Raw genomic sequence first — 26,477 nt, forward strand, 5'->3', positions numbered from 1 at the left:
TCTGTGCATCTAGACTGACATCTAGAAAAAGGGCTGATTATGTTATACAACATGCAGGTTCCTCTACCCATCAGATACCTGGTAAACATACATGTATGTTTTAATGAATGCCATATCCAGCCCTTACTATCAAGGACATTTATTTTTTGGTTAGATGGATTTAAAAAAAAAACTGTCCTGTTCTTCCTATTGATATATTCATTAAATAAATAGGTTATGTTTGATTACTAAATATTATCTATATGACAACGATGAATAGAAATAATTAAGATTGTTGCTTTCTTTATTTCAGATGCCCACACTTGTGCTATGGCAAATTGTCAGTATGGTTGTGATGTAGTAAAAGGCGAAGTTCGATGTCGCTGTCCATCTCCAGGATTACAGCTAGGTCCAGATGGGAGAACATGTGTGGGTAAGTTATGTACAGAAACTTAGAATGCAACAAAATAAACCACATGCATAACTCAATGGTTGGAACTTATCAATAACAGGGAATGATTAAAACAAACATTGAGACCTGCATTAGTTAATTTGACAGGCTTAATAATTATTTTTGGCTAATATATTTCCATTTCCTTTTCCATTTCCAATTTTTAGATTTTTGCTTGTCATTGCGTTCAGCTTCCGTTGGACACGGCAGCCCAACAGATGCAGCGTTAATAGGCTCTCCTTGTATAAGCACATATAGTTTATGGTATTCTTAATACCCATAAAATTTAAAGCTATAAAGTGTGCTCAAAAAGCGCATTTACTATGTACACTATTAATGATAGTATGGTATATATAGGTGTTTTTTTTTCTGCAAATGCTATTTTTATTACTTTTGAGAAGTCTTTATTTCTAACACAGCCAGAAATGTAGCTTAAAAAAAAAATAATATATATATATATATATATATATATATATATATAGTAAATGTAAAAGCTTTTCAGGAAGCCAGATTAATTGACATATACCGTCAGAATTACAAGCCTCTCTGGAACAAAACAGATTGCATGATAACCCACAGGGACAAAGAAAGGCCCACTTTCCTACTTTGTAATGAATTGGTGCAAAACTAAGGTTGAAATGGAAACAGCATGTTGGCTTAGTGGCTAGCACTCATTCCTTTGCAGCATTAGGGTGCCAGATTCAAATCTAGCCCAGGACACTAACTGTATAGAGTTTGTATCTTCTCCCTGTATTTGCGTGGTCTTCCTCCAGGCACTCTGGTTTCCTGTGTTGATGAAATATGAAGATGCTAGGGGCGTTAGATTGTGCACCCCTCTGAGGTACACTTAGTGACATGACTATGGACTTTGTAAATTGTTGTGTAGTATGTTGATGGTATATAAATACAAGTTAACAATAATAATACCTGTGTACATGAATATAGTTTACAATTATACTCCAGACTAAACATTCACACATCTTTCCTAGATGTTGATGAATGTGCAACAGGAAAAGCTGCATGTCCTCGGTTTAGAAAATGTGTCAATACCTTTGGCAGCTATATCTGCAAGTGTTATCCTGGATATGACTTAATCCATGCCCATGGAAAGTACCAGTGTTTTGGTAAGTAATATCATATGTAACTTTAAAGTTGTCCTTATCCATAAGGAAATTGGACTTTGCTATTCTGATTATAGTATGCTATCTGACTAAGATACCTAAATTCAATCCGCGCTATTCTCCACTTGGTTTTAGGGATTACCCATCTCCAGGTAGTATGGTGGATGTTTTCAGCTATTGATTGAATATACTGGGCCTCATGGACCCAATCCTTCTCTTTTAATTAAATCTCTCACCCCTGCGATATTGCTTTTATAACTTTACTTTGATTCCATGGTTTTCATAAAGGTATATCTATGTTCTCGAAGTTTGATGTATCTCAATTTTTATTACCCCACCCAATATCTATTTTCTTACTTGACTGTTTTTGACAAAAATCGATATGAAATGTCTTTTTAAATTTACCAACCTGTAAAGTTTACTTCTCAAAATCATTATTTTTATTGGTTCATTGCCTTTGTATAAAATGTCAGCAGTAATGTAGTTAGTAAGATTCTATGTGGTTTGTATTTAAATGATGTTTTACTTTATTTGACAGATATTGATGAATGCTACACCGGGCAGTATCAATGCAGTAACTATGCAAGATGCTACAACACTCCGGGATCATACAAGTGTAAATGTAACGAAGGCTACCGTGGCAATGGAGCAGACTGTTCACGTAGGTTTCATGTGTGGCCCCAACGTCTTTTATACAGAAATCACTTCTAGTATTGGAGTATTAAAGCTCAACTGAACTTTTACAGATAAACTACTGGAAAACAGCTTAGTATACAGGTGTAATACATATATTACAGTTGTTTGGCTACTTGCCAAAGTATTTCCACTTCTGTCAATGTATTCCTGGTATTTTTTACACAGAACAGCCCCCTCCAATTTTAGAGGGAATCTGGCTTTATTTCATGCAGTTAGGTGACATTTAAGGGTTGTGTCCTTCAATCTGTGACTGGGTAGTGAAAAGAAAAGAAGACTGTTATGCAAATATCTCTTTTATTTTGCATTCCTATCAGCATGTCTCCTTTTAGCACATGAGCACTGCAGCACACCTAATTGGCTTCCCGTGTTGCTTTTCGCTCTCCTAGTGTGAGGACTGTTGTATAGGGGCTGCAAGAGATATTTGGGTATTTATGCTGCTTGTATTGAATAAATGTTTGTATTTTACATCTGCTTGGAACTCAGCTTTACCTATAATAGCTTAGGGTGTAATATATGTAGGTCTTTTTCTTTTTTCATGATGTATGACTGATGTAGCACCATATCAATTTATACCCATGCACAATGCTTCAATCAACAATAGTCATTTTCTTTGAGCAGCATGGTTGGCTGAACCACAGTGCAGGAGGCATGCCAGACCGCTGGAGATCTGGACCACTGCACTTTGCGTAAGAGCTGATGTCGCCTAGTGTTTCTTGAGCATGGCAAGATGATGTAAGGGTGCAACAATAACACAGGATAAAAAAAGAATAGGACAATTTTTTCACATTTAGCCAACCTGAAAGCATAGCAAAGCAAAGTTAGGAGTTTCATTGGCTTTCAATCCAGGAGATGCTGAATGAAAATCAGCATACTGTAAAACACAATATCTATACCTATTGGGTATGTGAACAGTGATTTGGTACTTCATTATGATCTTTAGGTATGCAAGTCAAAAAAGCAATTTTTGCCAGCAGCTTTTAGCTGTCTTATCCTAAATTGGTGACAAAATTAAAATTCATTGTTTAGTTTTTCATTATCTTTTCATTTACAGCTATCCCCAGAGTTGTGATTGATCCACTAGGGCCTCATAATTTTCTACCAGGTAAAGATAATGTCAGAAACATTATTAGAGGGAATGGAAGCTCACTAAGTGGTAGTGAAGGAAGCAGTAATAGGATTCCAGACTATGGTGGCAGACATCCTAAGTGGCCTCCTTCACCCTCTATTACAGCCAAGCCATATTCAAAGACAACAGCTAAAACTACAACTAGAGCACCACCAGTGACTCGGCCAGTGCCTAATCCAGTAACAAGACAACCTCAAAAGCCTGTTACAAGGCCTCCTCAGCCAGCGACAAGGCCTCCTCAGCCAGCTACAAGACCTCCGCAGCCAGCTACAAGGCCTCCGCAGCCAGCTACAAGGCCTCCGCAGCCAGCTACAAGGCCTCCACAGCCAGCAACAAGACCTCCGCAGCCAGCAACAAGACCTCCGCAGCCAGCAACAAGACCTCCGCAGCCACCAACAAGACCTCCACAACCACCAACAAGACCTCCACAACCACCAACAAGGCCACCACAGCTAGTAACGAAACCTCCACCCAAACCAACAACTACTACAGTCATGACTACTACAACAGTACCTACACAGCCCTCCACTAGAGTTCCAGATGATAACAGGATCCAGGACCAAGGCAAACAACGGGGCGATGTGTTCAGTAAGTAATCTCAGTAATACATTATAAGTGGCTTAATTTACTGAAACATTTATTAGAACTAATGACAACACAAATGATAACAGCATTCTTCATATGTCAAGAGCTGGAAATGCTGGTAAATAGTAAGTTAAAAACATTTTTTTCTAGTTCTAGTTGACGTGACACTTTAAATTTAAAATGTATCTTTCAGTAAGAATGAATAGAGCATATGCTTAGTGAGTTGAGTCTTTTTATACATAACCCATGAATAGACATTTCTCTGGTGGATTGCCAGTTTCCTTTGGTACATATTAGGCATGCCATTCTCATTCAGCCTTGAGCTAGTTTGATTCACAAGCTATTCTACCCGTATTACTAACTAACACTGCTGGCAGCAGTAAAGAGAGACCTTTTGAATGGCATACCATTGATAGATGGTAAACATTACTTAATAAATATTACATTCCTACTAAATGTAATTTAAAAACTTGGTTAAATATTGTACCAAATGGATTTTGTATCTTCCGGGATTTCATTGGCATGATCTCCCAAGTGACCATGGCTTTGGGCACTACAAATGGCCCCAAGTTTCCATGACAAGGGGCATAGCCGGAATTCTGAGCATTAGGGATTTTTTTAAGGATATAAAGATACTGGCTGGACCAATAATAACATGTGTTGCTTCCTTTTTTTTATCTTTTAGTATTTTTATTTGTGTGTTATTTGTGTAGCTGATTGCAGGGAAGCAACCTTTTTGATGAACAGTGTGACAGGTTACAGGTATTATGCAGACATTAAAATCGTATTCCTCATTTTCTTTATATAGAAGTGTGCTGATTTTTTTCTATTATTTATTACGGTCTGCCAGACCATTCTGATTTGACAAACCTGAAAATAGGCTTGCTGAGGAATGTAAAACAAACTGAAATGCTGTTGTAGCATAACATTTTTCAGGCCTGAGGCAGTGTAGTGTTGATATCAGATGTTGCCCATAACAGCTTAGGGTAAACAGTCAGTTGATGAAAAGATGGTATTACAGGTACACTAAATTCCTATGTTTTCCTGTGCACATGGTAATAATCCACCCGCACAATGAAATGTTAAGTTTGTGACCAGGGCTGTTTTTTGCACCAAGTAAATTAGGCGATTAACTAAAAACTTCAAAAAGGCAGCTCCTGAGGGACTGCAGTAGCCCTGATTTAATAAAGCTCTCCAAGGCTGGAGAGGATACACTTTCATCAGTGAAGATGGGTGATCCAGCAAACCTGGAATGCATCTGGTCCAGGATTAAAAACATTTTCTAACAATTAGCTAATGACTTTTAGGAAATCCCTTCAATGTTTGCTGGATTACCCAGCTTCACTGATGAAAGTGTATTCTCTCCAGCCTTGGAGAGCTTTAATAAATCAGGCCCACTGTGTCTCACTTTCTTTGATATAACACATGCAGTAAAGCTTTCATACCTTTGCTCCTACTGGTTAACTAATTGGGAGGTTGTCACCTACTTGAAATAACCATATCTTTCAGTCTGAGCCTTCTCGGAGAAGGGACTTCTGTCTTAGCTTTTGCCGATCCCACTTTCTACACAAACGATCAATATTCAGAGCTTTTTTTCTGATTACATCCAAGGTAGCTCCTGGTGATTTTGTAGTCCCTTCCTGACTGCCAACACCTTCCTAATGGTGTATTATGATAATGTTTGGCCTCACTGGCCAAAAGAAATGTTAAAAGTTGAAAGAGTGAGCAGAATTTGCTAGCAAGAGGTACAATTTGCCTTTTATTTTGACTAAGGTTTATTCTTATTGGCAGTTTAGTACCGATTACTAAATGACAGGTGTGCTTTAATCTCTTTCTTACCACATTTTAGGAAGGTAAACTGTGATCCCTAAATGAATTTCCTAATTATATGAGGATAATCCTCTTCAATAGGACTTGCTCTAGGAAGATATAATGGACACCTACAACAGCAGTACTGATAAGTCTCCCTCTCTTCCTTCCTGGGTCATATTATTATCAGATTTCACTTGTGAGACATTCAGATTTAGTTCTTACTTTTTTTAAATGCTTTTTTGCAATTTAATTGCAACAGGATATGTGTCTCTGACTTTAACTCTACTTCACTACCAGAGAAAGCCCTGAACTTTGTGTTTAGAAGACAGATCCAGCTCTAAAATTAGAATGCGTTAAGAATACAAATGAAATAATTTTTGGAAGTGGATTTTGCCCACACATGGTTAGCAGTTTGCTGCCCAGGCCTCTCAGCCAACTCTACAAGCAGTCATAATAAGAATTGGAATTTTTGTCTGTATTCCACTGAACACATTGTAATCTGTCTGTGTCATGAAAGCTTACATAAAGAACACTCTACGACACTATTATATTAAAGAATTCTGATAAGTGGTTGTGCCTCGTGTCAGCAGGAAAAGAAAGTGATGTGCAGGAATTTATCTTATAGGCATTGTCTACACTTTTAGAAAGAATTAGTAAAAGTGAACTGCTAAACAACCCTCGGTTACCCTGCAATCCAGATGTATTATGACCACCTCCAGGCTCATTTAAGTAGAGGAAGCCACTTGGTTTCATAACCCACCAGCTTCCTAAGAAAATCAATAATAAATGTATTTATTATAGATAAATATGCTTCCCATAGGACTTTTATTAGGTCACTAGGTCATTCTATCATTGAATCTCTGCTTCATTTATTTGTATATGTTGTGTAATGTATTGTGGTAGAGCTCCAAACTGACCAGGCATATACATCCAAACACAAAATTACAGTTAAGGCAAAATAAAATAAAAAAAATATTTGCAAGACAAAATATGAATGAAAATATAGATTTCGCTTGCACATACTTTGATGATTAAAGGCATCACAAGTTTGTTTCAATAATTTGGAAAATTCACTTTGAAAGATTGGATCTGCTCTGTTGGTAACTCAACCTCTTTGTGATGTGCATGCAGTCCAAACATCTGTGGAAGCAATGTGCATTTTTAGAGTAAAATGTTTAACTTGTACTGAAATAATGAATTAGTAAAGGGAAATAATTAATTTGTTGATAGCGGTAAGATACAAGTATATATTATTTCATGCAGTTCAGTGGATTTAGGTGTTTCGTAGGGCCAGTTCATGCTTCAAGTGATGTTTGGCATTTCGTGAATCTGCACATCTCTGAATTCACTGGCCTGCTATAGGTGTGTGCTACCATAACAAAGCAGTAGTTAGGCTTCGTACCACTTTGTGTGGTGTAGTTCTGTTTACTGCACTCCACATAGTGTGTGATACACAAGGACATCAGAGCAATGTCTGATGTTCTCAAGTTCGCATTGCACTATAGTGCGTTTTGTTAACACAGTTCAGTGTGCATTTCTGTCCATTTATGTGTACTTCCCCATTCAGTGTGATGAATAGGAACAGCATTGCAATGGACAGCCATGCAGGTGGTGGTGTTGAAGTATAATACACAGCAATGTTCTCTCTTGGAAATGAGACCTTAGGGTACAACAACAAAATATAGTCATATAACATAAATATGTTATTCATAGCACTCTTCAAATGTTTAGAGAAAAGCTGCACAAAAACAACCTGTATTGTTCATAATTTTAAACTATGTTACAAAGAAATATCAGCACCAATGGTTACAAAAAGGCATTCCAGTAAGATGTGATTGCATATAGACGATCTCACAATTCACACATTCAAGGCCATAGTTAATCTCTTAGTTAAACTGTTGTAGATTCAAGGCTGATATAAATCAATTTGTTTGGAATCTGGAGGCCAGGATGGGAAAACTTATTTATTAGCAAAGCAATTTTTTTATGTCAGCAGGTTAGGGACAGTCAAATCTTTCTTTGTTCACACATCCTAAAAAATCATGTCTTTTCCACACCATTAATACACTGATAGCAGGAAGCAAATAAATCATTTTCTTTATTTATTTGGTTTTGTTCTACATTTATAGGCTGAGCACTCAGTGGACAATGTGCAAATGATGCTGACAGCCATGCTGCCGTTATGCATTGGTCTTTATTTACAACTGAATGTAATTTTACAAACATTTACATTATTATCTATCAATTTAATATGGCTGCTGATGACAAACCAGAATACCTACCAAGTAAAAGTGCTGAGTTTATCATTTAAGAGGTGGCAAAGGGGGAGCAAAGAATAGAACAGGTAGGGTAAGGTGTTTTATTGTCCATAGGAAAAGACTGCAGACAAGGAACTTGGAAAAATTATTTTCTATAGACAAAATAAATAGAAATTGAAATAAATTCAACAAGTAAATACAAGCACAGGAAACAAGATTTTACAAATCAGATCACCTCACTTTTTCTTTTAAGAAGTTGGGTAAATAATTTAGATAAACCTGGAGTGAATGCCAATGTGAGCATTAATAACGTGATTCTGTCATGGAGGAATTTCAGTGCCAACCATTGTTGATCTTATAGAAAAGCAAGTTGCATGACTTTGTTATAGGCAGTTTAGCAGACCCCAACCAAGCACGGTTTTACTGACTGTCAGAATGGTTTTCCAGGGACAAGAGAATACAGCACAGCAAAAATGAAACCACCTACCACTGATGAACAGTTTTTGCTTAGTCATTAGCACTAAACATCAAATTTGGAGCATAGCGTGGGCACAAATCAGATCTTGTATATTTATTCTAAGTGGACTTTAAAAAGACTCTTTCATTGGCAGAGCCTCTTTACCACCCACCCCATCCCCTCCTTTGCTGTCCTAACCCTGTGCAAGTTTTATGTTGGATAACGTCAGAGCTTACACAGGGCTGTGGATGTGACTTCTCATGTATCAGTATTCAGAGGTCACATACACACATATACCCATAAGCACTGGGTATTTGTTGTCGGACTCTACAGAGAATGGAGTAAAGCTTTGGAAGTGTAAGTATAGGCGAGTTGAAGTTGGGCTTTGATGAAAGACTTTGTCATTTGCCCTGAATGGACCGGGTGACAGTCTTTTTAATGTGGCTACAACCTAGTTAGACCTTTTGTAAATTTGATAGAACTTGCATTCTGCTTGTATCCATTTAGGTAGTCCTTCACACTTCATATTTATTGATAAAATTTGCTTACAGATCAGATCTAAGAGAATGTGGTGTGTGATCAATTTTAGATTTCAGTAAAAGAAACGTGGTTGTCCTACACATTCTTTATCAAAGGCTCCACTAACCCATTAATTCTAGTGTGAGAATTCTTTTACATTTGTTTAAGCAAACCCATCACCTTATCACCTGCAGGTATGTAAGGGAGGTGTAAAGCACCATGACATTCCTTAATGCATTATGTAACTACATTCCCTTGGTAAGATTAATTGCAGCTTTTTTTTACAGAAAACTATGCAATAGGGATTTGTGTGAAGACTTATTGTGGGAATCCCGCATGTTTAAGCCTTGTAAGCTTGTCAGTCAGTGCACCTGCAAGCTGAAATATACAGTATGGTGCTCACACACAGACCTCCCAGATTAAATGCTAGATGTCTAGGATGTCCAACTTTGACATTCTTTCTTAAGCACAAAGTGTCAGTGGAATGAAGAATTTCCTCATGCTGGATTAGTTCTGTGATTGGAGAAAAAAGAGAACCGATATTAGGTAGCATGGTTTTATTGTCATAGAACACTAAAGAAATTGTTTGGATAGTTTACCGACTTAAAGGACTTTGGCAACACCGCTAAAGAACTCTCTCAGGTTCCACATTGTTGTTTCATAGCTATTGTCATCCAAACATCTTTCCAGTGAGAAATTCTCTGCCATTATATACAGCATAATATTGAGACCACAGCATAAATGCTTTCCTGACCATCCTAAAAATCATCCCTAATTTTAATTTAAAGGGAATAGTATGGAGTACATTAATCAGCTCTGTAGTCAGCAAATCATATTGTACATGTATAAAGGGAACACATGAGGCTTATCTTTTAAATTTTATAGATCAGCAAGCTATACATGCAATTTATTCTAAGTGTACATGGTTGTCCATTCATTATCTGCCTTTTGAGTGAATTGAACAATAAATTTGGTCTCTATTGGCTGTGAGATCTTGCATATTTGTGTGACATTCAGATCATACAACCTTCTTGTGTCTGTAGGTATATAAACATAGAATGAGAAAAAACCAGGGTGTGTGTAGGCTACACCAGTCTTCATCTTACACCTAATACCCGTATATTGACTTCTTTCCGTATGTTAATAGGAAAACCTGCATATGTAGGAAATGTAATTATGTTACTGAAAGCCATTTTTATTCTGTACTTTTTTAGTTCCACACCATGAAAACAACATATTTTACCATTTTGATGTTGAAAGAGGGCTGAGCGCAGATGAGAATGAAGAAAACGATGATCCAGGTATTGAAATGAAAAGGAATCTATTAATGGCAGTTGTATTACTAACAATGATGAATACAACTGGCAGCATCTAGCATTTTTCTGCTTTAGACTGAAGCTTGTGTGGTTCTTGTGTGGCACTTGTTACTGAATCTCATATACTAACATAATAGCTTTTACTACTTGCTAATCCTATAGTTAAAAAATTATACGTTTATATGGATGTATGGGTATATCATGTCATATGTATTTTTAATTTTTATGGGAGTTATTGGGAACAAACGTTTTAATGAGTGGAGAAAAATTATACAATTTATAATAATTGTATTATGTTGGCAAAAGTCCCATTGCTATTTAACTGGTTGTCCAGTTTAATATTAAGTTTACTTAACAGCATTCTTTGTGTGTATGCTTTGCCTTTGTCTTCTATAGGAGTATTGATCCACAGCTGCAATTTTGACAATGGACTGTGTGGCTGGATTAGGGATAAAGACAATGATTTACATTGGGAACTGGTCAAAGATTCCTCAGGTAATGTTCTGCAAATTATAGTATATCATTCCTTTCCAAGGTAAAGTTCCTATATTTCTTTAATAATCATGCTCTATTCCTTGCTAAATGTCTCCGATCAATTACATTAAGCAAGTACAACTTTCGATTTAGAAATGTGAGTGTGTATATTCTGAAATAACAATTGTTTAAGATCTCCCCCATGTTGCATTGTAATGCAATATGTATAAATAATATAGAATATAAACAATGTTTCTTTACTAATTTAGTATCTTTCTATATTCCAAAGTCTATTGGCAGAACAGTTTTTTGACTCTTTTTTTTTTTTTTTTTTTTTTTTGGCGGCAGCATTGCTGTGCATTTTTTCTGACACTTGATACAGCGTTCAAAGGCGTTTTACCACTCCAGTGACTTAATTGGAAACCACTACACTTGCCAGCACTGGAAAAGATGTAATATATTGCTAGGCTTTTGCAGCCACTTACAAACACTTGAAATAGCCTAGCAGTTACCACCTGCTACCATTCCTTGGTACCTAGTGGCTGCAAGTACGAGCTTGGGGAAGATAAATGCCAATTTTTTTTCACCACTGATGTTACCTAAGCCTAAATTATTACACTACATTGATTACACTATTACACGCCTAAAAGTGTCTACACTCCTTACAAAACCTGGGACACTAAGAAGCTGTGTCAATATACACAGAAACTGGACAGATGGGGGAAAAAATCAAACATTTATTTCATCTGTGGAATATATGCACATTTCTCATATTTTACCCCTTTAAACATGCTGCAGGCATAGAACAATAACTGTTGATGTGAAATACATCTTCCTTGTCTTGTGTATTTTCAGCTGTGATTTCATAAGCATAATTTTTTTGTACGGATTAAAAAGACTTCTCCACACCCCCTCCTTATCTCCCGAACTCTACCTTGGGCACAGGAAGAGAGCAAAGGAAGATATTAGCTCACAACATTTCTGGCAAAATCATTATTTTTTTTTTAAACAAATATAACAAAATAGTTTCAATGGCATATTTAGTTGGCCACAACTAAACTTTTATGGTTTTCACACAAATTAAAACACATTTTATAACATCATGGTTCTCCATTTACAATATATTTTGGTGTACTCGTGTTTTATGTAAAGTTTGATTAAAAAAAAATAGCTTTATTTACTAGAAGTATGATGAAACTTTTCCTTCTTACTATCTTAGTTGCAATGTTATTCTAATAATGATTTGTGCTATGTTTTAGGAGGACAGTATCTAACTGTCATGCAGCCAAAAGGAAACTTTGGAAAGGTAGCGCGCTTAGTCCTTCCTCTTGGACATCAATCACACCCTGAGGACCTTTGCCTGTCATTCAGACATTTTATGTCTGGGGAAAATTCAGGCAAATTACAAGTCTATGTAAGAAAGTTTGGAGCACACGGGCCTCCAATCTGGGGAAGAAATGGAAGTAATGGCTGGGGAGAGACTCAAATAACCCTGCCAGGATCTGGCATCAAAAGTGTAAGTAAATGACATATTTTTTAGTGTGATTTATTTTGAGGGATTGTTTTAGAGTTTTCATCTAATATATATATATATATATATATATATATATATATGGTTTCAAAGTTGTCATCATCACTGCTTAAAATGTACTTAAAAATGAAATGTTACTTTTTATTTTCTTTCTAAATATATGGCCATTCTATACATCTCGCTAAGAACTAAGAAATGCTTTTTAAGTATAAAGATGTTATATGAAGAACTGTCAGTGTTGTCCAAGTGGGAAACTTCCCCACAGCCAGGGACCATCATTACCATTAAACTTAAGGTTTTTGAAATGATGGCTATTTATATACCTAAAAAACCACACTAAACGTGTAAGTAAATGTGGGATGTAGGGCTCTTTCTTTCCCGTGGAGTTCTAACATCAAATACCTGGGCCAGTAGACAGCAGACAAACAGGCCTGTAAAAAAAAAAAAAACTTGGCTTCTATCCTATTATTATAGCTTGAATGAAAATAAATAATGTATCCCATGGTTATTTCAGCCTCATCCTCTTTTTATCCACACTCTAAAAAAATCCACTTGGTCATTATTAAATAAACATTTTCCAAACCATGTTGACCGTTAACATCACTTAAGAAAATACAGATTTTAGACTGGAAAAATGATGAGTTTATATTTCTGGCAGCTAATGGGGGCATCATCTTTTTATAACTGAATATCTAATACAAACAAGGTGTTTTTTTCACCTGGGAATCCCTCCCTCCCCCGCATTATAAATACCAGATCCAAAATGACTGTTTAGACTATTAACACCATTGATCTGGATGCACTGGCTCACTACTTTGTTCAATACTAAACTGACTCCCTGCCTTAAAGTGTAACTGGATAATGATTTTGCATACTTTGTTTATTAGCATAAAATCCAGAAAGCTTCATAGAACCTACTAATACAAAACAACAGTCAAGCTACACATAACATTCTAACATTGTAAACAATAATAAAACAAAATAAATGTTATCATAATTGGATCTACTAAAATTTTTCTTTAATGTTTATTTTATTTTGTTTTGCAGATCATTTTCAAAGCAGAAAGAGGCAGAGATCGAACAGGACAACTTGGCCTTGACGATGTCAGCTTAAAAAGAGGCCAATGCACAAAAGCATAAAAGTTAACAGATCTACAGTTAAAGTGAATGGCAACATAGTGCAGAGAGGGCCGGAAAATGGATATCAATCACCAAAGCTGTTGTGAAACAAAAGAGACAAAAATGTCACAACAAACTATAAACCCTCTTTGACAACGGGCACAAGAACTTGAAGATGGTTTGTTTTCTGGGAACATTTCAAAGTACTATGGTTCCCAATACTGTACACACACTACAAGAGACCATTTCCTGAGTAGGGGAACCTATTTAGGAGGAACTTTTCTGGTCCGGTGTGAGAATGATGCTTGAAATATATGTGCTCGAGCTTCTGACTGTAATATTGCCACTGATATGACGATTGTTTTACCACTTATAGTGGAAGAAAAAGCTTTGTAAATTCATAATGTATACCCAAGTATTTATCAGCAGAGAAGGACTCCACATTTTTTATGGCTATAGCAAGTTAATAAATTATGGTGAATAACTTTCAAAGTCAACCACTCACTCAGTCCTAATGGTGCTTTTCAATGGTTATTTTGTGCTAGAATGTTTAATTCTGTATCACATCTTATTCCGTATTGGTTACCTGATTGTGAGCATGTCTGCAAAAAAGGTTTTGAAATTGGAATTTTCTTTCCATTTGTACACTGTAATGATACATCAATCAGTTACTTGCTATGTATATATGTTCCATGGCACAATATTTTTAGTGCATCAAAATTTATTAAAATAAGTCTAAATACATGTTTTGCTAAATATTTGGTAGAACAAGCATGCGGGAAGTAAATGAGCAGTATTGATGGCATTAAAAGTAAAAATAAAAGTAAATGTTCATAGAGATTACTTGGAGAGATTTCATTACAGTGGAGCAGATAGTGATCACTGGGAACTGTACTAGACTTTGTCTATGTATATGACGTAAGCATGTGACTAGAGAGAGGAGCATAGTCAATCCTTACCTTAAAAATGAATGCAAGACAGAAGAACCTAAACTAGACAGGGATACATTACCCACCCAGATAGGTAAATTGTTACTTTGCAAATTTGTATGATTTCCATCTTTTGGAAACTTAGCTTGGGCTAATAAACTATACAATAGAGCAGTGTTTCTCAAAACTGATAAGAAATTAATTCACAAATGAACAATTTGTGACTTACAGGAGTCAGTTTAACTGAAACCAATGATCTTTTTTGGATATCTGTAACGGTGACATTCTTCCCACTAACTATCACACTAATATACTGTGAGATGTGGATATAGTAATAATACCAGGGGTTTCCTGAGACCTGAAAGTTATTTTAAGGGTTCCCCCATGTTAAAAAGGTGGAGAAAGTCAGCTGTAGAGTATATCATGCCAAAACGAGCGCTGACACAGAATTGCTTCTTTGCTCTAGAAAGAAAGACATACAAGTTACCTTAATTAGTGTGACATAGTTACCTGAAATTTATTATCTGAAAAAATGATTATTAGTAAACTAAATTTTTAAACAACTTTGAGAAACTGGTAAATTTATGTTACAGTTTCTTAAAAAAGTTTAATTATTTCATCTAGTTTATTATGTGAATTAATGCATTCAAAGTATGCTATCATTTACTATAGAGTTATCAGAGTTTTAAACCGAGGCTGAAGATAGCAGAAGAGAAGATAATATTATATAAATAAACAGTAGAGTAATTTGGCTCAGCAAACGCGTATGTGTACAGATACAAAGAGCAGAGAAATTTTAAAAAGGGACAAGGCTATTCCAATAGCCTAATAATAATGGACTGTGTAAGACTTTTTCCAAACTGATATGGAAAGATTGAGGTGTTAATCACATTGCTATGTTAAATGTATATATATGAATTAATTATAAACAAAGATTAACTGTGGTATGTTATAGTTTTGCTGGTTTAAGTACATGATACCCATACACTTTAAAGCTTGGTCACCAACTGCAACTAAAGGAGGCAACCAGTCTAATTTTTTTATTAGACTTTTTAGCTTGGCACAATTTTTCGGGGTTTATGTTTGGGGACCTAGCAGTTTGTCCCACTTTGAACACCCATCTATAAACTCATACACAGTGCAGGAACACGTGTATAAAGATAATAACACATCTGCAATGTATATAAAAGCAAGGGGATTGTGAGACCTTAGTTACCTGTCTCACACATAAGGTGCTACAAACCAGCCAGAAAGCCATATGGATGACTGCATTATCTGCACCACCACTGTCTTCTCTTCCTTGTGCTGATCTTCGGTCATCTCCATTAGCCTGGCCGTGATGACATAACTCTTGCGCAGGCTCATTGGAGTTCATCCATTCCCAGCAAGCAGAGGGGAAGCCAGAATGTGCCGTTAAAAGGAGTAATCAGACATTTAGGAATGCTTATTGCAGAAGGGACATTGCCTGCCTCTTCCCTGCAATAAAGCCCTGCTTGATCACAGATTTTTAAAAAGTAAAACTTAAGTCACATAGGTAAATAGCCTAAACTGTTTTAGCAAACCAACCAAAATATATAAATATAACCTTAAGGATACCAAACAATCCAACTTACTAAAAATATATTCTATATTTAGTGGTCAGTGAAAAATGATAGATTTTCATATTTTTAATAGATCACAAGTTCATAGCTTTTGAAACACATTTATATCAAATCCCATAAACATAAATGGGGTCTTCAAGCAAACAAAATGCCATTGTTATTCTTGAAACATAATTGTATTTGGCTTACTTAATGGGATAAGAGTAGTGTGCTATCTACAGGAATCTGTGGAACCAGTCAGTCAGCATTCATCCTTCAGAGTTATTGCTACGGCTAACTGAAACGTGACTGATTGTTGTACGTTTCATCATTTTGCTCATCACTGCTCTGACCTATGAAATATTCCTGAGACCTGGCTTATAAGGAAATTAAAGTGGTTCTAGTATGGTCAGATTACAGCTCATAAAGTCTACATAGGACATTCTTTGCAGAAAAAGGAATCCCTGCCAATTCCCTACCTTCCAATACCTAGAAACAATGAATAAGAGAGAAATATAGGAGTAAAGTTCATTTTTCTTCAGGACACAGACATTAAAAACCTCTTTGATGTTTCTCTCAGTGCTTTTTGTGAAAACAGTATTTGTTTATTATTTATTACTGTGGGTGGCAATAAGCAGCAGTCGCTCCCAGAATGACTTTTTTTGTAAATCTACAGATATATTGTTATCCCATAGTCATCTGACATTCCAACTCACAGGTATAGTGTTCACCACAGGAATTTACCAATACTATATACAAAGATAATATTTGTGTAGCCAAGTTTTATGTATTTAATAAATGGAATGGTTTTCACAACATTGAGTGTATTGATTATATTATTTTTTGTCTTTTTTATTAGAAGGTTGTGTAGTAGAACGTTTGTGAGCAGAGCCTGGAACAGTAAATGTATGGTAAACAGCAAAAGCCAGTTTATTGACTGGGTGACGGCTTTGGTGTGTTTCATAGAAGGAGGCTCTGTCCACAGTCTAAGTCTCTTGCTGCCTAAAGGAACGTTATTACCTCTGTATCAGAGATGAAGAAGACTAACGTCATTCAGACTTCATATACTGTATAGATAAATCATCCAATTAGGAAAAGCTTCAAAAAGCTTAGATCTTAATTCTTTTGATTTTTTCTAGGTACAGAAGACTGCAAGATGGGGGTACAATTAACTATATAGTCTTGTTTAAATCATTATTGTTGGTTGTTGGGGTATTAGTTATCCTAAAGAGGGGTCAACACATTGAAATTATATTTCAAGACCTTCTGTGGCTGGATCTTCCTACTACTGTTATGGCTACATCATGGGACCCTGGTATCTTTATTATGGGTAAGCCAAAACACCCCTCACAGCTATACCACAAATTCAAATAATATGTTTACTTATGTTACTAAAAATGTAACTTGTAAGTCATATTCTATTAGGTAAATGTTAGCACAGGGATACAAGAGTATCTGCTGGGCAGGAGTAGCAAGGGACATCTTGGCTAGGAACATGATTCAGAGACCTCGTCTAAGGATATAACGTTACACACAGCCATACACTAATAAAACAATAAATGTTATGTATGATGACTTCTTTTCTCCTTGGTATGGGGAATATTGAAGGGAGTAAGCAAAGGAAGAATAACCAGTTGTGGGTTTCCACCTTTGCTTCCTCAACTATGGCCATGTATAATCAGAAATGAGCATCTCTTAAGCTATGCATTGGCATTTTTAGACCTGGGAACCCATCATTTAGCCACACATTGGACTAGAAAATGGACTTTTCATTTCCCCTTAAACTACTTCGGCTTTATCTACTCTATACATCTGAAACTCCTGAACTAGAACATTTTTTTCTTTTTTTCCTATGGATCCATTGATTCTGTGATAATATTGTATGGTTACAATATAATACATACATTGTTTTGGCAGGACAAGCAAGGCTTTCCATGCAATCTATAGAACAATGTTTCTCAACCAGTGTTCCGTGATACCCTGGGGTTCCTCCATTTGTTTCTACGGAATCCTTGAGCCATGAGCAATTTTTGCCTTTCAGGTCAGTTTAAGTGACACCAATGATCTTTTTGGCTATCTGTACAGGTGGCATTCCTCCCACTGACCATAAAACTAACATACTGTGAGCTTTAGATATTGTAATTATAGCAGGGGTTCCCTGAAGACCTGAAAGTTATTTCAAGGATTCCCCCATGACTTAAAGGTTAAGAAAGGCTGCTATAGACTTTAAAAGGCATCACAAATCAAGAAAAAAATGAGCTTTTCCTTTCAGTGTTGTAAAACAACTAGTGTTATTGTAGATAAAATGTATACACTTCTATAATCTCATTGATTTTTTACTGAATTTAAATGCAAGGCTAAACATCAATACTTTAATGAACAAATCAGGAAAAAATTATGAACAATAGAAATAAAAACCCAGAAAACTGAACATGACACCAGATGATTACATACCTACCCATTTGAAAGGATGGGAAAGGGAACTGGGAATGAGTTTCACTCATGACCAAAGGGACCAAGTAATGAGATACTGTCACAAAAGTTCAATGCATAGCACCTCACAAGAAACGGGGTACAAAATTTTGACACTTTGACACACAATGCTGGATGTTTTCTGGTCATGCCCGCGGTTAACTGGGTTTTGGCAGGGGGTGAGGAAGGTATGCCAGGATTAGGCGGTGAGAACAATACCCGACGATCCAGGATTCTTCCTTCTCCATGTTAACGATTGGCCCCAGAAGGCCTATGACAAATCTGTGTTAAAATTTTTGGTAAATGCTGCCAGAGTCTGCATTCCGAGTTTGTGGAGAAAGCCCACAGGCCCATCCATGGGTATGTGGATAAGTAAAATGAATGAGATTAGGTTGATGGAGGATTTAACTGCCGACCCATATAAACAAATTTGGAAATTCCTTGATGTCTGGTCACCCTGGCTAATGTTTCAGGACTCAGCTAAATATAAAAGCATGTTGGGAGAGCGGACTGGAGGGACAGGGTAAACCGATAGGGTTTACCCAATATTCCATCTAAAGGGTTCTGAGGGGAGTGGGAGATGACTGTTGGATTTTTGATGGGTTTTGTGATGTTTGACATACTTTGTCAGGTAAATGGCAGGGTTATTGATTTTTTTTTTATAGTTTTTCTATGGATAATTTCCATTGTTGAAATGTAAGGGTTTTCATTCTCTTTGTTAGTGTTTTGCTTTGTTTTGTTTGTATGTTTGAATGTCCTATTGAAGTTTGATACAATTTGTACCAGACCAACACCTTTTTTTATTATATTAATGTGATTGCTGTTTGTTATGTCTGTTTTTGTTATGAAAACACAAAATTAATAAAAATAAAATGTTATAAAGAAAAAAAAACATAAAAACTATAGCTAAATGAAGGAGAGGAAATAGTAAATTAGGGTTAACAAAGAACTTTTAAGGTTTTATATAGAAATATATTATTTAATACTTTACTGATTTCATATGCAGACCAAATTTGTGTTCTATCCTAATTTCATTGAAGCCTCCAAAAACTATCAAAAGGTTTTTTTCTACACAGGAGCAGTTACATCAATTTCTGTAATGCAGGACAAGCCTTGTCATTTCGACAACTGGAATTTGCCAGCGATAAGCAGGGGAAAGAGGAACATAGTGTTTGGCCTACACCCATAGTACATCATTAAAGTTTTTAGAAGTTGTACAGTGTGCCAAATGTCCACAAATGGATGATTTTTAAAACTTATTTAAAAAAAGTATCTTATGTATTTTAGCTATTTTTCATATGATATTTTCTATGTAATTTGCATACAAATGCTTCCTATTTATTTCCTAAATAACGTATCAAAGTGACATCAAAGTGTTGGTTTTTCTTTGGTATAGAGCAAGTAAAAGTTCAAACCCTGGTCATATTTTTTTCTTTTTGTTTTATTAATTTCCCTCTACTTGCCTTGAAAAACATGCATCAAGAGAAAATCTGTTGACAGGGAGGAAGTTATTTCTTTGACTTTTTTAGTGGTCAATTTGAAAATTTTAGAAGGCCTCAAACACAATGGAAGCACAATAGTGGCATGTGTTCTAGTGTTGAGGTGCATTACATTAAATTTGGCAGCACATTAAAAAAATAATGAACTGTAATCCACCTCAACATCGAAAAAAAAAGACTGCAGAGTTAAAATAAGTCCCAACATTGTTGTCAGTGGGTACTTTATTAACCCCACTAATGTTAGTGATCACAATATTTGCTCCTATATTTGTGTCAGAGGATACAATAATAATTTCCCTAGGATTGTTCAGTGACCACAATAATATCCTCCACACTGGTAAGGCTACGTACACACTTGCAATGGTTCTTGTCCAGTAATCTGCTCAGGGCTGATATCGGACAAGAATCTGGCGTGTGTACATCACTCGCAGTCCATCATACGAACGACTGTCCTGGCGGATCCACGAACGATGGACGACGCATTATTGTATGCAAGTGAAGGGGGAGAGCGCGCAGCAGCGTGCTGGTCCGTAGTTCTCCCCCTCCCCTCTCTATAGAGCAGGATCGTTCATGCATCGTGCAGTAGTTTGTTGTTGGAAAGGATCGTGAAAGATCCTTTCCAAAGACAATTATTGCACGTGTCCACGCAGCCTAACAGTAAGAGCAATAATAACCCTGATACTGGTGTCAGTGACTGCATTATACTGTACCTCACGTGTGTGCAAGTGTTTGCGATAATATTCTTACATTAGTGTCAGTGTAGCAATAACACCCCCATTGTGTATCACTTCAATTTTTCAGCACTATCACTGATTTAATATATATATATATATATATATATATATATATTTTCATATATTTGGTCTAGGTCCCTAGTTCAGCTTTGGATATATGTCATTATAAAAATGCATTGTTTCTAGCAAAAAGTAAATTACACATAGCATGGATATCAGAAATTTTTTTATTTTTTTAGAAAATATTTTTTTACATCCATGGAGTACGAATTAATGTACTCACACAAAGGTGTACTTGAGATTAGGTAACCTATATTTGCTTCTGTAAAGTTGGGAGGCTATCTTGGGTTACTTCAGGGAACAATGTTCTTTCCAAATTTGTTCGTACTGATCTGGCTAGTGCGACCCCCAGTGGGGTCCTTCTCCTGGCCCTGCTGATCATGTCCCCCATATGGACACAACTTTTGTTCTGTCCACAGCCCTGTGCCTCTGTCCCCCCAGGATATTTAGAAAGCAGACCTGAGTCTGGGAGAGGGGCGTTCTGGCATCATGACATCATTCTGGGGGAAGTTTCTTCCCCCTTGAGTGACTCACGGCTCCCCGCACATGGGTTGTCCGGATTCCATGGATTTAGTGGTCAGTGAGGTCCGAAAGGTTGACGACTACTGATCTAAGCTATACTCAAGGAGTGTTTTCCAAAGTCCCTGTGGTATCTGTCATTACAGTGAATATATTCTTTACTTTGCAGTTTGTTATGGGATTCAAGAGCCATGTAGTGTTCCTCAACTGGAAAACATTACAGAAAGCTTGATTTCATTTTCAACCTGGCACATGGAATATACCAAATTGTCTAGGGTAACCAAAACAGTTTAATTTTCAGACAGTCTGAATATGACTTTGTTCCTCTATTAGTTTCCATGTGATTAAACATGGCACTTGGACATAACAGAAATCCATGTTATTTAATAATACGCTTGACCATTGGATGCAAACTGCTTGGATTTAACAAATCCCTCCTGTGTTCCAGCAAGCAAATAAATTAATTAATTTATATTCACACACTCTACCGCAGAAATCATATAATTAGTCCCTTGGAAAGCACAGTGCAATATTCTTGTTAACCTTTGTCCAGATGGTAGGTGGCTGCATGATACTGCGGTATTTATGTCAGATAGTGCAGCATTCTGGGGGTCTCCCTAGTAACATTTTCATTCTTTTTTGCTGCTTTTATTAAAACACAAAAAAAGTCAGTTGACATTTACCTAACTTTGATGTGAACGCTGGATATTTGAAGGAATGCTAAGCTGCAAGGCCGCCTAGTCAGCACAGACTCACACGGGCAAATGACACAGCTAAATAGCTCAATTACATGCAAAGCCACAGCTCTTGTTTAAATGCAAATTTCTCTACTCCCAGACATCGTTATGGTCTAATTAAAAGCCTCATTAAACAGCTCGAGATTCATTCACACACGTTCATCAGCGGTGAATTATAGGAAATTGGATGTGGCTTAGCACCAAAACAGACGACCATTTGGAAAATTAAAAATGTAATGTTCTAATCACACATGGTGTGCATGAAAAATGTAGCAATGCTTGGACAGTATGGAGAGATTAATCATTATTAAAAGGAGTTAAGTACTGCGGTAATGAGAATCACGTAATCTGATTGGATGATTATACGATGCATTATTCTTCCCCAAATAGGCATTATCGCTCACATGCTCCACATTAGAGCACAGAGAGTGAGAGAAGAAGAAAGGGACATTACAACTGGGTGCCTTTTACTCTGCATATAGGGACCCGATATGTTGCTAATAAGACTACAGGATGTTTATTTGCCAGTTAAAGTTCACTTTTGGAGCCAGGAGATCTGTGTAAAGGGCATCCTAATTCCCCAAATTATGATGCAATGCTTTTCTTTTTTTAATCTGTGAAAAAAATGTATACACAATAAACATTTAAAATCAAGTTCAACTACTCGAAAAACTGCATATTCCAGATGGAACCATATATACACAGTTCAAGGGAATATTTAGGGAGCATGATTCTCTATATGGACCATTTATATATTTATACAGAGTGATCATTTCCCCCCTTATGCTTCTCTTCTCAAGGGAGAATAGATTCAGTTCAGTTAATCTCTTCTCATAGCTGAGCTCCTCCATTACTTTTATTAGTTTAGTAGGAGTATGGATTGACCCACACATTCTACAAAGCAGCAGCAGAGTTGATTTGACAGAGGGCCATTGAAGGAAAACTAAGGTACTTACTTTGTATACTTACTTCTATAACTGTTGCACCAAACCAAACCAGAACTGCAAACGACCCTAAAAACCATCACTGATGATTGTAGTGAAAATGTATTTTGATTTTAGAAACCCAGTGTGATTTCTGGATTACTCGTCCCTTTTTTTTTTTTACATTTTCTATTAAATGTTTTAAAAAATATCAGAACAAATATTACCGGTGTACAAACACATGGAGGAAACAACTTAAAACAACATGGCATAGACTCACCATATGGAAAGGGAGCAAATGGGGAGGGAAAACAAGGATAGGTGGGAAGGAGAAGGGGTGTAAAGCTACAATACCACAAATGTGGGCAAAGTTTTAGGGACATAAAATACGCAAGAAGCTTACCTTCAGGTCTACTGCTTATACTTCTGGAATTAAATTGCTTATTAGGTCTGCTGTGTAATGGAATTACATCCAGTAAGTCATTGATCTTCCTGAACTACAGGCCAATGAAGTGGATTTGGTTGTCTCCACAATAAAAGTACACATGAACTCAGTATAGGAAAGTCTGTAAAGTTTTGCATGATCTGTCTGGCCCTAACCCAAAATGGTGGGAGTCTTAGACATGACCAAAATATTAGCAAAAGTCCACCTCTTTCCATGTCACATCTTCAGCATCTATCGGACACCACTGAAAATATTTGATATTATCTTTGCCATGCTTTTATATTTAGCAGTGCCATTATCTTGCAGCGCAACTCTTTATATTTGCTACAGATATATGATTTGTGAGTAAGAGCAACAATTTGGTTCCTTTGGGAGTTGGAGAGAGTGATACCCTAATTCCTCCTCTCATTACCTCAAATAGGCAGGTGAAAGCCCGGAGGGTGGAACATACAGAAGTTGGGATATTTCACAAGGGGAGTGCCCTCTTACATAGCCTTTCAAAAAGGGTTAGGGGGTCAGGAGAGGCTCTGTGCGGGAGGTAAGAATGTTAAAAAGTGCAGTAATTGGCCAGCCCACTACAAACGATAATCCATGATGAATTGGTGGGTGCCATCAACTCCAGAAAGGTGGGCCACTGGTCATGTATAGTGTTGGTCGAATAGCTCACTATTCGATTCGGCAGCTATTCGCTCGAATATAGCAAAAAAATTTGGGTGGTCGAATGTCAAAGTCGAACACCATTAAAGTCAATGGGAGGAAAAATTCAGTTTTTTTTTCAGCACAGAATACATGTCACAGCTCCTCTAGGGCTGAAGGAACGATCAGGGGAGCAGAGCTGTCAGCATAGTAAAGCTCCGCTGATTGCTCTGCTCCCTGATTGGCTGAGGAAAGGGAAATCCTGATGATGCCTTTGCTGTCATCCAGCTTTCCCTTTCCTCAGGGAGCAGAGCAATCAGCGCAGCTTTACTATGCTGACAGCTCTGCTCCCCTGATCGTTCCTGCAGACCTAGAGGAGCTGTGACATGTATTCTGTATGTGTAATACATGTCACAGCCCTGGGAGTAATCAGGGGAGCAGAGCTGTCAGCATAGTAAAGCTCCGCTGATTGCTCTGCTCCCTGATTGGCTGAGGAAAGGGAAACACTGATGATGCTTGAGCTGTCATCAGGGTTTCCTATTTCTCAGACAATCACAGAGCAGTAGAGGTATGAATGGAGATAGTATCTCCATTCAACCTCTATTGCCCTCGTATTGCCTGCGGTTACAGCTAATTGAAGGCACGTGCTTTCAATTAGCTGTGACCGCAAAGTACCCACGGTCCAGGAATCCCACAATGACATTTTGATTCATAATGTCATTGTCAGATAACCTGTAAAAAATAAAAAAAAGAACAAGTTTAAAATAAAAACACATACGAAATAAATAGTTTAGAAATATTTTTTTTTAATTTTTTTTTTTTTCCAAATTTTTGCTGTCGAATCCCATGTTTTTCGGGTCGGGTCTACCTGAATTCGAACAGCCATATTCGGGTCGAATATAGGGACAACCCGAATTCGAACATCAACACTAGTTATAAATAAGGAACTGATGGACCATGCTTAGGTTGCAAGTGGAAAGAATGTGGAGTAATAGATTCTTCGGTCCTGGTACAAAGGAGGGGGAGTCAATGGCTGGTAGTAAAAGAGATGGTTGAAGAGAGGGAGAGAGTGGGGCTCTGGAGATGTTTTAGGCAGAAAGGCAAAGTTGCTTCTATGATGGGGTGCTTTTTCAGTGCCTGTGGTGCCAGGTAACCCAGGGCAACTAGGACAATGGGGGGTTACTGAAAGTCTGTTCCAGGTAAACCCAATGCTTGCAGTAGGAATGGCAGCACCAATCTCTCTGAATAAATGAGCAAGACAATATAAGGAAAGGTCTGGTTTACCTAGGCCACCATGTGACTTTAGGAGGAAGAGTAGTTTGCAGCGTATATGAGGACTTTAGCCCCCTCAAAATACAATTGAGAATTTCTGAAGAATGATTTCTGGATATTAATGGGTAAGACCTGGAACAAAAATAGCACACAGTATTACACAGTATGCCAAGTATCATTTGGCAAAGCATTCCTAGAGTTACCCATGTAGCAAATAGAGACATTGAAGATGGGTTTTACACCCGAGTATTAAACAGCCATCAATGGCCTGAAGAGAGAAAGTCGTCACAGAAGCTGATATTTATTTAAATTTATTTGTATATGCATGCAGTGTAAGTACCTAGATTTGGTCTGATGTTTGACCCAGTCTCTTGCAATTCCCTGTACAACAGTGCTTAGAGTAAAAGAGGAACCATCTTTTCAATCAACACCAATTCCAGGTCAGAAGTGCTGGTGTACTCCACAAAGGACATGCTGATATGAGAGCAGAAAGGCAGATAAATAAACTCATCGATGTGCTGCTTTTCCTTCTTCATCCAGTCAGAGGGTAAGGAAGGGATACAAACTAAATGTGTGACTTAACTGCAGACAGGGCTGTGCAAGTGGCAGTGTAAATTTAGAACAGGATGGGCAGAAATACAAATTCTTAAGCAGGTAAAATGTCTACCCTATATGAATTTCATCTGTCAAATTCTCCGTAATACTTTTATAGATAACACATAATCTTCTGTGACATGGGAAGATATGTATTCTTCACTTTCTTACATCTCACTAAGTAAACTAAATAAATTGTGCAATGTAGTGTTTGTACCCAATCACTTTTCTTATTTATCACACTCACATTCAGATCTTTTTAAATCAGCCTTTTAATATAGATTTGGAGCTTATTTTCAGAATGTCTTAATTACAGGTTCATGCCCTTTTATTGAACACAAGAATAAACTCTGGATTCATCTTTACATTCTACTACTAAAGGAATGCTGCTGCAGCTTGGCAGGGAAATTATAACCCAATTGCTACTGGCACCCTTCACTGAGCAGGTAAGTGGTGTGAACCTGAAGAATAGCGAGTCAGTGAGCCTTGACACAGCTATTGCGATGTTTATTCACCAAGGGCTTAATAAACATATATACATAATATATATATATATATATATATATATAACATATAATATATATGTTGTTATTATAATTACTATTTTGTAAGTGCTCACTCCTCAATGGCAGT

General features: G+C 36.9%; 1 protein-coding gene across 5 annotated transcripts in view; it reads left to right on the forward strand.

Moving 5' to 3' along the window:
• Nucleotides 1-16,771, forward strand: part of NPNT (nephronectin) — a 58,601-nt gene extending 41,830 nt beyond the window's left edge. For 4 of the 5 annotated variants that reach the window (XM_072405667.1, XM_072405668.1, XM_072405669.1 and 1 more), the window contains 8 exons: nucleotides 293-412; nucleotides 1,420-1,554; nucleotides 2,090-2,212; nucleotides 3,299-3,961; nucleotides 10,219-10,305; nucleotides 10,717-10,815; nucleotides 12,054-12,310; nucleotides 13,373-16,771. In XM_072405667.1, the coding sequence (XP_072261768.1) occupies nucleotides 293-412; nucleotides 1,420-1,554; nucleotides 2,090-2,212; nucleotides 3,299-3,961; nucleotides 10,219-10,305; nucleotides 10,717-10,815; nucleotides 12,054-12,310; nucleotides 13,373-13,465 (1,577 nt within the window). In that variant the 3' untranslated portion in view covers nucleotides 13,466-16,771. The remainder of the gene's footprint in view (nucleotides 1-292; nucleotides 413-1,419; nucleotides 1,555-2,089; nucleotides 2,213-3,298; nucleotides 3,962-10,218; nucleotides 10,306-10,716; nucleotides 10,816-12,053; nucleotides 12,311-13,372) is intronic. The other variant, XM_072405671.1, reaches the window with a different exon arrangement.
• Nucleotides 16,772-26,477: the final 9,706 nt, after the last annotated feature.

Source organism: Pyxicephalus adspersus, chromosome 3, assembly GCF_032062135.1.
Source record: "Pyxicephalus adspersus chromosome 3, UCB_Pads_2.0, whole genome shotgun sequence".
Taxonomy (NCBI): Eukaryota; Metazoa; Chordata; class Amphibia; order Anura; family Pyxicephalidae; genus Pyxicephalus; species Pyxicephalus adspersus.